Consider the following 14,850-nt stretch of genomic DNA (forward strand, 5'->3'; position numbering starts at 1 on the left):
CAGAAACGAGTCGGAAACCAAGGACGAGTTCTTGCTGCTCAAACGACCATTGCGGCATTAGTGCTCGCCTCCCCAGTCGTGGGCCAGTGGTGAGAATTCCTCATTGGACTCTCCCACAAAGTGGTCCTGATTTTATTGACCCCCAGCAGGATGATGGGCTAAGTCATACCCCGCTCACCCCACCCCATCCCCCCCAACTGAGATTTGAACTCACAACCTTCCCGATTGCGAGCCGCTCGCTGTACCGCTGAGCCACAGTATTTACGTGATGAAAACAATTCACAAGAAGACAATATATTCTTGGTTATTTCGGTGAAGTCACGTAGAAGGGAAATAATAAAATAATAAAAATAAAACATAAAATAAAATTCTCACGACGTTTCGGCCACAACGCTAGCAGCCGTCCTCAGGTGAAGAGCAGAGCTGTCGGAAAGACAGCGTCTCATTCACGCAGCCATCTCTCAAAAATAAAACTAAGTAGATAAAAGTATTCCTTTCACGACCTATCACCTGCACTGGCCCTTCTGGAAGTGTAGAATATCAGCAGCGTTGATTTAAGACAAGCAAAACTCTGGACCGGTTTTGACATGCAGTGTATCATCTGCGGTCAGATTTGCTTGAATCAATGCTGGTGAACTGTTGATATTATGAGCAAGGACCCTCTCTCAGCGACACGAGAGCCCTAGTTATGTATGTGCACTGATTAGGGTTGTCTCCATCTCTCCCAAGGCTCTGGCCCTCCACTCGGAGTGCCTGCCCCAGTACAAGCAGGAGACGCCCAAGACTCCCCCGCACATCATCCTCCACTACTGCGCCTTCAAGACCACGTGGGACTGGCTCATCCTCATACTCACCTTCTACACGGCCATCATGGTGCCCTACAACGTCTCCTTCCGCAGCAAGCAGAACAACGTGGCGTGGCTCGTGGTGGACAGCGTGGTGGACGTGATCTTCCTGGTGGACATCGTGCTCAACTTCCACACGACCTACGTCGGCTCGGCCGGGGAGGTCATCTCGGACCCTATGCTCATACGGGCCAACTACTTGAAGACCTGGTTCATCATCGATCTGCTCTCCTGCCTGCCCTATGACATCATCAACGCCTTCGAGGATGTTGATGAGGTGAGAATGTCCTGTTTCGGTTTTCCCACGTCGGTCGTAACATTATTATTATTATTTTATTTTTGGTTTGCTCAAAAGTGATTAAAAAAATGTCACATGCGGGCGCACAAACGTAAACATCTACTGTCCACCAACCAAACGGCTTCATTTTGAACATCAAAGTGGCTCTCATATTGTTTTTGCTTTTGATCCTCATCGGCGGGAGGGTGACTTTTTTGTCGTTCTAAAAATGTCATGCCACGAGCTCCGAAGCACACGGTGACCTCTGTTGTTTTGTTTGAAGTGGTGATTGGGATTGGAGTCGTGGTGGTAGTGGTGGTCTTCAAGGCGGTGAAGATTTTTGATTAAGCAGGTCACACTGTTAGATTACTGAAGCGTTCGCGGCTGTGAGCCCATTATCGTAAAAAAATTTTGCCAGATGCAATCGAGGTCTGCTCGCTGTATGGAATATCTGGGGGCTAAGATACGAAGTCGGTTTATCTGCGCGGTAATTACTGAACGAATTAAGAGAGGTGGAGACGTTTGACGGAGGCCGATGATAGATGGAGAATGTGTGTGTCTACGTGTGATGTGGAGCTGACTTTACTCGCCGATGACTGGTACCAGCAGTGTTAAGATCGGCCTCTGTGGAGGAGGTTTTTGAAGGATGCTGCTGGGGAGTTGAAGGCAGTCACCCTCCAACAACAAAGGAGGGCAGAGGAGTGGCCCTCACAATAATGGGTAGAATGCCGGGCGGCTAAAATGGAGAAAGCTGGCACAGTGGGGGGCACAGTTGGTGCATCTGTCAGTCATCTCAGTCAGTCAACCCATGGCATCCATACGAGTTTTTTTTGGGTTAGATCGCGTAAATATCTAAATGTGTCGTAAAAACTCGCCACCACCCGACACAGCCAACCAGTAAGGGTTGTCACGTAAACAGAACGTCGCAATTCGTCACGAGTACAGCACACCGTGTGTTGGAGAGCCAAGCCACAACATTTACAATGAGTACGACGTTTCGCCAGTAATAACAACTAGCTTCATCAGGTGGTGACCACGCTTTTGCGCTCTTGGGCAAAATGGGCGGGGGGGGGGGGGATTAAGGAGTCAACGTACATTATACACGTGCATTATGCGAGCCCTTTGATCTTGTCCTTCCTGTCCATTGTGTGTAGTAAAATATACCTAGGTTTGTTCCATGACTTCCTGCAAGCGGGCCTTCGACACTTCACATGGCCTCAAAGTGCACCTAGCATGGCACAAGCGACATAGTGGCGTCACCGCCACGTTGTGGTGAACAGCGATTGTTGTTGTTGTCGCTCATGTTTGTGTTGTCATGTAGATGTGGGGAGCGGTAGTGTAGCGGTCAGTGCACAGCGCTCGAAAGGTCAAGACCCGAGTTCGATTCACACTCAAGACCAACAAACAGTGGCAACGATTTCAACTGGTCCTGGGCCACCCCTAGGTCGACTTTGCCTTAAATGAGTGCCTGGTGCGGCGTGTAAACATTAGCACTGGTGAGATGAAGGTGGCCAGGCGTGGTGCTGGCCACCCACCCCCTCGTGTCCTGTGCCGTCCTTCATAGGCGTTACTCGCGAACAGCACTTGCCCCTCCAGTCTGTAAAGGCTATACGGGGGATGTTTGTCTCTATCGTTGTCTTTGTATATGCAGCCTCAGAAAAAGTTGCTCGGACGAGAGGGAAACAGAGAAGGGATGTGAAGAGATGTAGGAATTGGGGTAAAAAGATAAATGAAACATTTCACCGGATGAATGTAATGCGCAGTCAACATTACATTTTTAAAAGCCTCTTTTATGGCCGACGTATGTTTCCTGGTAATCCACATTCATTTGGCGGGGGCCTGTCTTTACATAGAACGCGAACATACAAAGTGGTTCTCGTTTTATTGACGCCCTCCCCACCGCCGTCACCGAGAAATGATTGGATGAGTCGACTACCCCCCCCCCACCCCAATCAGGGATGTGAACTCAGCCCTGTGGTGTCCGAGCCGCGTGCTCGACTGCTGAGCCACCAGGCTGGTTACGCGAATGCAACTGAAATAAACAAGTATAACCCGTAAAAACAAAGTTTTTCACTATAAATCCTTTATATGCGTGGCGGCTAGAGTCCTCTCGTCCTCTGGCTTGAGATGGCTGCCACCTATGGGTCAGATGATTGCATGGCAGCATTAAGCAATTGGTAATTAAATATAATATTTTTGTCCTAAAAAGTGTAAAATTTTGGAATTTTTATATCACGAACATTAATTGTCACGCACAACGAGTCTGTGTGGAAAATGTCAGCTCGATTGGATCACGGGAAGTGGGTTAAAAAACGACCGAAAGATTTGCACGGTCCTAAGCAAGCAAGCAAGTGAACTTAATATAAAGGATTTAAAAAGACAAAACCACCCTACACCGTAGAAACGACGACGAGGCTTCTCTCCGTGCGAGCTGCCCCGTTCTCTCACCACGCCTCCCGGCTATGTAACGCTGGCCATTAAGTGGCGCGTACCGCGAGATTAAAGTGAAGCTCTTGGGCAGTGAGGTGGGGGTGTTTTTTTTTATTCAACGGGTTTACTTCACTTGACTCCTGTGTTTGTCGTGGTCAAATCTTGTAATCGAAATTTGATTCTACCTCCCGTTGTCCAATCAATTACAAATTTTGCACACGTACTCAGATCCGGCATCAATGAATCAATGAATTGGCTCTTTTAACGCATACTCTTAGTTTTTTCGGTAAAGTCACGTAGGCAAAAAATGAAATTAAAATTAATAAAAATTAAATAATAAAATCACGACGTTTCGGAGGCAACACAAGTCTCCGTCATCAGGTGGGACAGTCACAGCCAGATTTGCTGTATCAGCAATTCACATTTTGTATGGACGGCTTATGTGTGTTCCTCTCCACCTCCACACTTTGTTTGCGCGCGATTGGAGTCAGCCAGGGGGGACGCGTGGGAGCTGGGGGGGTGGTGGCAGCGCAGACTCACTGACCAAGTCTGCGCCGCACCGCGAGTCGTTTGGGTGGCGGGAGAGGGCGGCAGGGTCGATTGGGAGGTCCGGTCGGCCTTTTTGTCGGCGAGAGATAAAGGCCCAGGTAACGATAGGGTGCAAACGGCAAAACTAAATAATTGAGGGGAGAGAGAGAGAGGAGAGAGAGAGAAAAGCAACGCGTTGATTTGGCGACGATTGCGATTGTGATGGACCGTTAGAAGGGCGTTCACGCCGTGTGGAGTTAAAACGACGTTCCCTCCTTCCGGAGAGAGAGGGGGGAGGGTGGGGGTGCAGATAAGCGAAGATCTGCCGCGTTGAGGGAGGCCCCATTGCTCAGGTGAGATACGGTCACGTCAGGTGGGGCGGGGGAGAAGGCGAATCGACGCACGAGCGAGGCGAGGCCAGGCGAGGCCAGGCACGCGACCACCGCAGGGGGGTTGTATTCATTACACGCGTCCGTCTTTCGCAAGGGCGGCAGACTGGGAGATCAGAAAATGAAATAGAAGGGGGGTCGGGGGCGGGGAGCCTCAAAGCGCCGCTTGACCTCTGAGGTGTAGGCCCCGTCCGGTTAGGATTGTCGAACTTCAGCCAAACGGGGACCTATGTGTGGGCAGGCAGGCACAGAAGCCTCAAGTTTCACAGCTCATGAATATCGCCGGGCTGTCTCTGCATAATAATACTTGGGAGATGTCTGTTTCGCAATGCTTTGTCTTTGCCCCCCGAAAATGTTATCCCGGCCATGCCATCGGAATCGCGTCACGAGATAAAGAATTCGTTGAAATCCGTCGCACAGCAAGCGCAACCCTTCGTGTTCACGAATGGCGCCCCGGAAGTGGATATCACAGAACTACCACTCGGGTCCCTTCAAGTGACCTCCGATCCACGCACACGGGGCAGGGCAGAACGTCCCCACCCACTCTACAAAGTAATTGTGACGTCACAGTAAAAACTTCTAATTTCATCCTGACTTCTGGAATATAGCCAAATGAAGTCCAGAACCAAACTTAATGGGTTTTTTTAGTATGTGCGCAGTCATTGGTAACCGGGCTGAGACAATCAGCTCACAACACTCGAGAACCCGGTTTAGTCGCGGACAGCTGGATGGCATCGAACCCAGGATCTCAGCAGTGCCAGCTCAGACGCTCTAACCCCTCAGCCCCCCCCCCCCCCCGTAAAAACAGACCTCAACAAAGCCTCTGGCGCTGGCCCAGACCCCCCCCCCCGCACCCCCCGTGAAGAGAAATACATTTTTCTTTCTCCTGCAGTTTTGCCGCGTCTATTTTAAACCCTTTCATCCTGGCGCCCGTCTCCAGATTATTTATACAAACTGCGCCGTGGAACCGTCCCTCGATGTGTTTTATGGGTTTAAGTGTGTAGACCGTCGGTGGCTTCTGCCTAGGATGCCCAACGACGAGAGGCGAGAGCTGTCCGGAGCTCAGAGTCCACGAGGTAAGAAATGAATCCCTGAGCAGCATTAAATATATATAATAAAACTGCCATACCGAGGACAATAATAGGCCGCGAGAAAACATATCGCTTGCAGCTGTATAACGAAGGCGGTCGTGCTAATATGAATCTGCGTTTCACGGCCCTGGGTGTTCCTATACCTGCACTCTAAGGGGAGGTGGTGGGGTGGGGGGGGGAACACGGCAATTCGCTTGATTTGTCTGAGAATGCAGTGACCTATAAAAACTCAGTGTAGCTGTAAGACGTCTGAGATTACCTCTGTACTGCGAGGGAGGGAGAAGATGATCATAATGAATATCATTAATCTTGCAAAATCATCCCGTCTGTTATCGTGCGGGCACGCAGAATTAACTATAATGACGTGCGACGTGTCGCGTTTTTGTTTCTCTCTCTCTCTCTTCCTGTTGCGAAGGTAGCTAGCTCTTTTTAATGACCGTTATTCACGTGGTGAGTTCAAAACCGAGAAAGAGCGTGAATTAAGGGCGCGCGCATTCGTGGGTAATATTCAAGCGCTTTTGGAATCGAGTAAAGCTCTGCCCGGCGTGAACACGGCTTATGAATCACAAGGGATGGAGAGGAGTGGTTGTGCAGCGGATAATGCATCACGCTTCTCTCCCAAATTATTTCACACATTGTGTGGCATCAAAAGTATTTTGGGAACGGTGTATCGAAAGAAGGTTATGGATGGCTGGCGCAGTGGCAATGCCTGTGCCTCGCACCAAGCACTGTCTGGGCTCAATTATTTCTATGTGGAGGTTGTACGTTCTCCCCCGGTTCTGCATAGGTTTTTTTTAATGCAGGATACCCCGTTGCTCTCCCATAAATAGCTAACAATATTTGCCATAAATCCCAATGCAAATTACTCAATCGGGATTGCACTTGGCGACACACATGGCAATACCCTCCCGAAAAATAATCTTGAGACTCGGTGAGGTTTTCCTGGCTAAACAAGCTTAACAGCCAGAATACTAATAATGAATTATCAACCCAGCGATTTAAGTTCGATTCTGGCTCCAGTCAGTGATGATACCTGAACCGGTCTTAGTAGCCCCCGATCTCCCCCCTCGCCCCCACTGCACCATCTTTCACACTGGCTGGCAAGGGTAGTGAGGTATGGTAAGAATGTTTTTTTTTATCATGGTCGACAAGGCGTGGGAAGGCCCTGCTTACAGACGTGGATTGACAAGTCCCTGTTGAAAGTTCAAACTCGTAGAATTCGGCAGCCTACGCCAGCCTTATTGTAGCTTCACTCCTCGCCCGATGTCCTCTTCTCCCACACCCTCCCCCCCAATGTGTGCAGATACTACTGACTATATAGTATGAAGGGTGTGTAGGCATATATGCCTACAAAAATAAAAAAAATAAACATTTTGGGGGGGGGAAGTGAATCATTTTTGGGGGGGTCGAACATTTTTGGAACCCTGTTGAATCAACTTTTTAGCCCGCATCTTGGGGTGGGGGTCCACTTTCTATAACTTTTTGATTCAGGCCTTGTGAATGGCTCTAATTATTATTAGTTGACGGACAGACGGACAAACGGAACGCTAGGATTTCATAGTAGAAAAAGATATGAACTATAGAGAAGTGTAATTTGAAGCCATGTTTATCAATATCTGGCAATGCTATTCTAAAAAGTTTTTGTCGCAGAAACAGTTTTTTTTATTTTGTTAAGAACACAAAACTTACAAATGCTGATTGGAAACCGCAGGGACCCATTCTGGATCAATGGCAATAAAAGGCGACTTGTTTATTTTACAGCCAGGATTCAGACACTTTTCTTTTAAAAACGACGGAGAGAAGTGGAGAGGGGGAATAGAGGCAATATTGTCTATTCATTGTGGGGCCATTCGCCAGGAATTATAGCTAAGAGGTCACGATTTGGTGTGCGCAGAGGCGCAAGTTTGGTGATTAACGACTCGGAGAGTCGTTGCACTTGTAAATTAGATGATCCGAGAAAAATAATGATATTCATGTGACAAACGATGCTTACAAACATATTGGCCGAAACAAAACTGCAATTTGATGAGGAGATAATACGACTTTGTGATTGTGAAATGGCCCAAGCTTGATGGAAATGTTTTTAGGGGTTGGCCTGTTTATGTATTTTTAAACAACTATTTGGCGATGCTGCTGCTGATGCGTTGACAGTGATGCACAAGAAAGCGTTAACAATGAATAGCAAAAAAAACACCTTCTACACATTCGTCAATAACACTGCGGCCTTAACTTCTTTGGAGCACATACATTATATTTATATTGTTATCCTTCATTTAACCTGGTAATAAAGCAACGAGATTCGTGATATGTATTTATTTACAAGATCTAAGACTCTTTGGACGATAATTAATGTTGCAGTTGAGCTGTGGGTAATGTAAAAGATGTAAATGCGTACCGTGAAATTGGCCTGCGACCAGTTGCTTTTTCAACTCGTCCAACGCACGGCGCATCCACGATACGTGCCATGCTTGGGGACTTAGTGAGGTTTCGAATGGTGCCGTCCGACTGTTTGCGGACCACGCATGTGCCCATCTATGGATTCGTGCATTCAAATCTGTTTGTTATGATCCTGGCGACTTGAGTTCAATTCCCCCGGCCATTGCTAATATCAATGGCGAGTGATCTATCTGAACCGATCCTGAGCCCTCCCATTCAGCCAACCATAAATGACCAGCGTGGTGAAGTATGGTGTGGGGAGGCCTTCATCGTGGAACGAATTGCCACGGGGCTGTGGAATTGTAACATTTTTTACGAAAAAAATGTATTGACAAAATGGATACCACGAGAGCTTCTACATACAACTACAAGAGCAGAAAAACAAAAGCCATTGAACCGTGACCCCCGAATCGTGAAGCATTCCTTGAAACGTCCACGGGTGAATCATCACGTCGCTAACGAGCTGAGCAGGTCGTAGCGGTGGTTCGTGTCCGATTTAAGAGACGGAAATCTCGCCTGACCTTTGACCTCACAACGGGTTACCGTGGCGACTATACTCTTAGGTTTTTTCGGTAAAGTCACGTAGGCAAAAAATAAATAAAAAAAATACTTTTTTAATAATAGAAATAATAATAGAAATAAAATAATGAATCACGACGTTTCGGAGGCAACACAAGCTTCCTTCATCAGGTGTAAAAAGGCACAGCAAAATAACTGTTGCGAGAGTTATTTTGAATGGGACATTATTATATAGGGTAAGAGGAGGGGGGAGGAGCCAAGGAGGACGGGTGCATGGATGGGGGGGGGGGGGTTTGGGGGGGTGTGGGTGGAGCCAGGAAGAGGAAGGTGATCCTAGAGGATGAGTGCAACGGATGGTGGAGGGAGGACGAGGTGCAGGATGGGGGGGGGCAGGAAGGTGAAGATGATCCTAGAGTTGAGGGGGGGAGGGGCTTGTCTGAATGTCGCAGCCAGGATGGATAATAAAAATAATAGTCATATAAATGTACATTGTTATATATTTATTTATTTTTACCTACGTGACTTTACCGAAAAAACCTAAGAGTATGAATCCTTGCAGTCACGAAAGCTTCAAATCTAGAATTACCGTGGCGACTGTTGGGCTATACAATCAAGCCATGTGGCTGGCCTGCGGATTCGAAACATTGAACTAAGCCGTTTACAATTGCAGGTCGTCGTGTGCTCGGTATAAGTTAAAGACAGACAGATCATACCAGGCAAAAAACAAAAAAAACACGTAAAATATATAATAAAAGTAACATTGTACAACTATTCTAAATAAAGCTTGTTTTTTTTTTGCAAGCAAACCCTAAGCAGCTTAACGGAACTACGCAGTACGAACATTCTGTTAAATCGAGGATATATAAATAAACCAAGTCTCCACAGGGTTGAGAGCCACAAAAACACGCGATTGAACAGGGTTTGGGTAAAGGGAGGTTTCAGGATGAGATGGAGGAGCGAGTGGAGAGGGTGGCCTGCAATAGCCGTGGTCGGTTTTAAGAGGCCCAGGTTATGGAAATCCCTGCAGCCTCCACGTTTCGTTTGCGAGTTCGACTTTCCCCGCACGCCCCCTTACGCGAGACCTACAATTTCCACTCATTTGGTGTCTGGCAGATTTCAGCGCCCGTCTTCGCAAGCCAACAAAGCTCGTCGCGACAAATTCGAAAGGAGAGAAAGTTTCCCCTCCCCGTGCCACCTTTCCCCCAAAACCACATCCACCTAGGCGCACGATGTCTATGAAAAAATTAAATCGGATGGGAAATGCTTTGAATTCTCGCAATTGCCAGAGTGGTGGATTAGTGTTTTTCAGCTACTCGCGTGAACATGCATGTGTGTGCGCGGAGGGCACATTGCTGGTTGCTGACAGGGGCAGCGACGAGACGACGACAATGATCTTATATTCTAGAGATTAATATAACGCCTTAGTCCAAGGCGCTTTACAATAATTATAAAATTGTACGTGAGACGATGGTGGTTAGAATAAAGAGTGGGGTTATTAAAAAGTGGTGGTGCAGCTATGGTGACAGGAGGATAGGTGGGAGTGGTTAACGGAGGAGTAGTGACAGGGGTAGGGGTAGTGATAGGGGTTGAGGCAGTGATAGTGATAGGGTTAGTGATAGGGATAGTGGTAGGTGGTAGCGGTTGGGGTCGTGATAGGGGTAGTGATAGGGGTTGGGGCAGTGATAGGGGTAGTGGTAGTGATAGGGGTAAGGGTAGTGATAGGGGTAGTCAAAGGGGTAGTGGTAGGGGTAGTGTTAGTGGTCGGGGTTGGGGATAGTGAGAGGGGTAGTGATAGGGGTAGTGATAGGGGGTAGTGATAGGGGTAGTGGTAGGGGTAGTGGTTGGGGTAGTGGCAGGGGTTGGGGCAGTGATAGGGGCAGTGATAGGGGTGGTGGTAGTCGTTGGAGTAGTGGTAGGGGTTGGGGCAGTGATAGGGGTAGTGGCAGGGGTTGGGGTAAGCCTGGTCGTAGGGATGGGAGGCTGGGGCAGGGAGTCGCAGTAGCAGGATAGGCAAGGGAGAAGAGAAGGGTTTTTAAGGGAGCGAGCGAGACAGGGCGCAGGGTGCAGGGAGGCACACGCAGGGACGGTAGAGGCTGTGAACGCCGAGGACGGAATGATGATGATGGTTGATTACAAGGCAGCCAGCATGCACACCACACCGAGCTGTGAGCCATTCATCCCGTAATCATTATTAATATCACGCAGAGTAAGAGTAATTCATTTGTTTTCGCCTCGTTGTTCGTACACAATGAATATTACGTTTGGTGGAAAATAAAAGCGCGACATTTGTTTTTGTGCCACTGGCACGCTCTGACAACGCCAAAAAACGCCCGTGTATTATTTTTACACACGACTCGAGTTCACTGGATGACGCTTGACATTCTTACACAGTCTACGTTATAAAAGCGTCAAAATTCGAGGCGTAAAAATAAATTGTGTGTATATTTAGTGGGAATGTAGAGCTCTATAACTTTGCAATAGCTGTAATTTCCTTGTGCTATACTTTCCAATTTTGTATACATACGATGAGCGTAGTGTGTAATTTTTTTGTTCTCGCTTTAGAATGAAGGCTGAAAGTGGCACATGCATTCGCTTTGTCTCTCTATCCGTCTCTCTGCCCGTCCGTCTGTCACAATAATTCTCCTAAAGATGATCCAAAACGGATACAATTTATCATTCGAAGTTGGGTCGCTATGAATGATACAAACAAATACTATGCCGTAAATATTAGAAAGCCTTGTCGGCCAATGTGAAGACGTCACATGCTTGCACGCGTGCCGTACTTCCCCGTGCAGACATGACGCGTGGCATCATGTCGATATTGTGGCTTGGAAAGGGTAACGGCCGTTATCGCTAATTGAATACTTTGGAGGACAAGCGAATACAATACTTCCAATTCATGTTGGAAAAGCCTGACAGATTCCACGCACGTGCAATGCTTTTTTTTTCACCGTCCTTGTCTGAAATGCATTTACATTGAAATCGGAGAGAGTGCCATGCAGCTACGCATCACTCGTATCGTCGCAGCCTTTAATTTTGTTCTCGATTGAGTTGCGTGCACGTCTTCAATTAAGGAGCTGTAAAATGACTTTCCACCAAAGTTGCCGTTGCTCGCGACATTTTTTTTCTCACCGTTCCACCGACTTAACCCAAAACCACCCGCTGTGGAAAAAAATAAAAACCGTTGAATGTGAACGGTGGCGCACTGACAACTGGATTTTCTTTTTCTTTTTTAAAGCCACAGTAAAGTCGGACACTCTAAAAACCTCTTACGCTTGACAGGATAACACTCTGTTTTTATTGGCAGATGCATTTTAGGACATTTTAAAAGCGATAGCTTTAGTTTCGTGGGTCGTAATTTATGTGGAGGTGACAGTCAAATACGTGTCTGTATAGCGCCGTGATGCATATCCAAACGTGCGTTTAATCCACCGAACGTGCTGTTTGTGTGCACTTGGAACAACTACCGCACGGTACACAGGAAGACAACCGTGACCCCTTACTCCGCACCCCCCCCCACCCTCTCATTAAAATTAGAAAAACGAATTCTTGTTTGGGCATTGCAATAAAAAAAGCACCACACGCAGGCTAGAGACTGCATTAAGGAAGCCTGCGATTCGTTAACCCTAGCCCGAACTCAACTCACCCGGAAGCCAAGGCTGAATTGAGCCTGGATAGTGCTTGGATGGGTGACCGCCGTGCATAAGCTGGTTGCTGTAGACTGCGGGGCAACGCTGTGGGCAGCAGAGGGCAGCGCTGCGATATTGATTGTTGTACTCTACTTCTTTGCTCGCCTTGTCTATGCCCCCCCCCTCCCCAACTTCAGCAATCCACGCTGACGAGCACGCTGAAGCATCGGCTCCGCGTCTCCGAGCTTCCAATGCGTGGAATATGCACGCACCGTAAATAGTTTATTACGATTGTCAAGTGTGTGTGGGTAGCGGTAGTGTAGCGGTGAGCGCGCTGCGCTACGAACCCGGCGACAGGGGTTCGATTCCCGCGCACTGCCAACATCAGTGACAATTATCTGAACCGGTCCCGGGCCTCCCCTAGGTCGACTCAGCCTCAAATGAGTACCTGGTGCGGTGTGTAAACATTGCCACTAGGGAGACAAAGGCGGTCGGGCGTGGTGCTGGCCACCCACCCCCTCGTGTACCGTTCCGGCCTTCATAGGTGCTCGCGAACAGCACTTGCCCCAACAGTCTGTTAAGGCTACACGGGGGATCTTTTTTTGTTGTGTGTGCAAATACATGTTGGCACGGCGGTATGCAGAAGACACGAGCCAATGTACGCACGTGGGGGGTGTAACCCTGATCATCTTGTGCGGCTCTCGCTGCAACCAGTGCCTACCTGGCTGCACAAACGTTGATGAACATACTGCAGATCATCGATTATATCCACCGGCTTCCGCGGGGGGGGGGGGGCATCGGATTTAAAAAAACGCCGGATAATCAATACTCGTCATGATTTAAAATAGCTTATTTTTGCACATTCTTGTATGACATGTTTTTAGGTGTTGTTATGTTTTCGTGTTTTACATTTGTTTACTATGTGAAATTGGTATAAAAAGATACATATAGACACAAATAAATATCTTACTTTCAAAAGTGACTGTATTTACTGTACCGTACTTACCACTCTCCAATCTCGAAGACTATGAATGGGGTAATGTGTATACGTGCAGTATTTCCATGTGTTACATTGCATGTAGTGTATAATGTATTTTATATAATATTTAACACTGAAATCAAGCAGAGCTACTATTTTTTTAATCATGCACATGGTGCCGATCGACGGACTAGTAGGCCATTTGGAGCAGTTTTGCCGGAGCGGTTTTGCCGGATCGGCCTCGGACCGCTGGATAATATTGGAAGCTGGATAATCGATGATCAATTGTATTTCCATTGAAAGTCTTTCACGGACAACGCAGATATGGGACACGCCATCGGTAAGCTCGGCAGGGATTTTTGTGGCGGATTGCCGTCGGGGTTTCGTGGCTTTCGTGAAAAGAATGGCAGGTGCCTTCAAAGGGGACGGACGGATTTATGATATTGGACCGGGCCTGACTGTTGATGAATCTCTAAAAGTCCAAATTAGTTTTCCGCAACCAGCGCTGCTGGAAAACATGGGTTCTTAGGCTGGTGGAAGGAAATGTTATTTAGTTGTACGTGGAAAAACGAACTTTGCTCTTTATGATGATCGTATTTTACGAAAAAAAATATGTAGCCATCCCCGTAGGGGTATGCTGTTGCGCTCTAGGGCTCTCTGGCGAGTTTCCGGATCGTTCCGCGTGTCGCTCGGCAACGATGTCTGGAAGAATGCTTCCGGCACGTGGGGCGAAACGTCAGACGTCATGCCGAACAACGCGTGGCACGACCGCGAAAACTCATCCCAGAGCTAACGGGTCGTCGTCGATCCCACTCCTACTGAATGACGCGGCACTTCAGGTGCATGCTTTGTGGCATCTTCCCCAAAGATCCCCCCCCCCATCACCTGTAATAGACTGTTGGGGGAAGTGCTCTTAGCGAGTAGAACCTATGATGGGGCTGCATGGCACACACGAGGGGGTGGGTGGCCAGCACCATGCCCGGCCGCCTTTGTCTCCCTCAGTGGCAATGTTTACATACTACAACAGCTACTCATTTGAAGCTAAGTCGACTTAGGGGAGGCCCAGGACCGGTTCAAATATTTCCCCACCGGTGTTGTCCATGAACGAGGATCGAACTCGGGTCGCCGGGTTCTTAGCGCAGCGCGCCAACCGCTTTGCCACCGCTCGCCCACTGTGCTCATCGCACACCACCGCCGGCACGTTCGTGCGTTGCGGACCATTTGTGGGTGTCCTCCAAGCTGCCAGACGAAGGGTCACGATTATGCCGTCAGGCGGGGACTTGCAGCGAGCCAGCGAGCGAGTGAGCGAGCGAGTGGGAGGGCGACTCTGGGCTGAGTTTAGCCTCCTTCTCGCCTGTCCCTAATGCCTAGGGGCACGCGCGTGACCTTTCCAATTTGCACTCGCACCAGGGCACAGGACCTGCATTTTATTCCTTTGCTCCCCCTATCCTTAGATTTTATCGTCTGCCCTTGGGGATTCTCCAACGAGTCACCGCCGCCGATATTGCTGGGAATGCCTCGAATTAAACGAGAAAACAACCCGGAGGAGAGAGACGAAGCGATTCGGGCGAGATCATTACGACCGTCCTTTCGCCGCGGCGCACTCGGCCTAATTCATAGGTGCGACTCGCTCGCACCAACTTGGCCGCCAAACCTCCCCCCCACCACCACCCTCGCTCCAGCCCCCAGAACCGACAACAGCCTTGCGTCGGCGCTCTACGGCAGGA

At 48.5% G+C, this 14,850-nt stretch overlaps 1 protein-coding gene across 1 annotated transcript in view; it reads left to right on the plus strand.

Moving 5' to 3' along the window:
* KCNH1 (potassium voltage-gated channel subfamily H member 1) overlaps nucleotides 1–14,850 on the plus strand; it is a 142,464-nt gene that overhangs the window by 65,821 nt on the left and 61,793 nt on the right. The window contains exon 6 of the mRNA XM_078864413.1: nucleotides 730–1,122. Coding sequence (XP_078720539.1) covers nucleotides 730–1,122 — 393 coding nt within the window. The remainder of the gene's footprint in view (nucleotides 1–729; nucleotides 1,123–14,850) is intronic.

This window comes from Lampetra fluviatilis, chromosome 18, assembly GCF_964198595.1.
Source record: "Lampetra fluviatilis chromosome 18, kcLamFluv1.1, whole genome shotgun sequence".
In the NCBI taxonomy this organism is placed as follows: Eukaryota; Metazoa; Chordata; class Hyperoartia; order Petromyzontiformes; family Petromyzontidae; genus Lampetra; species Lampetra fluviatilis.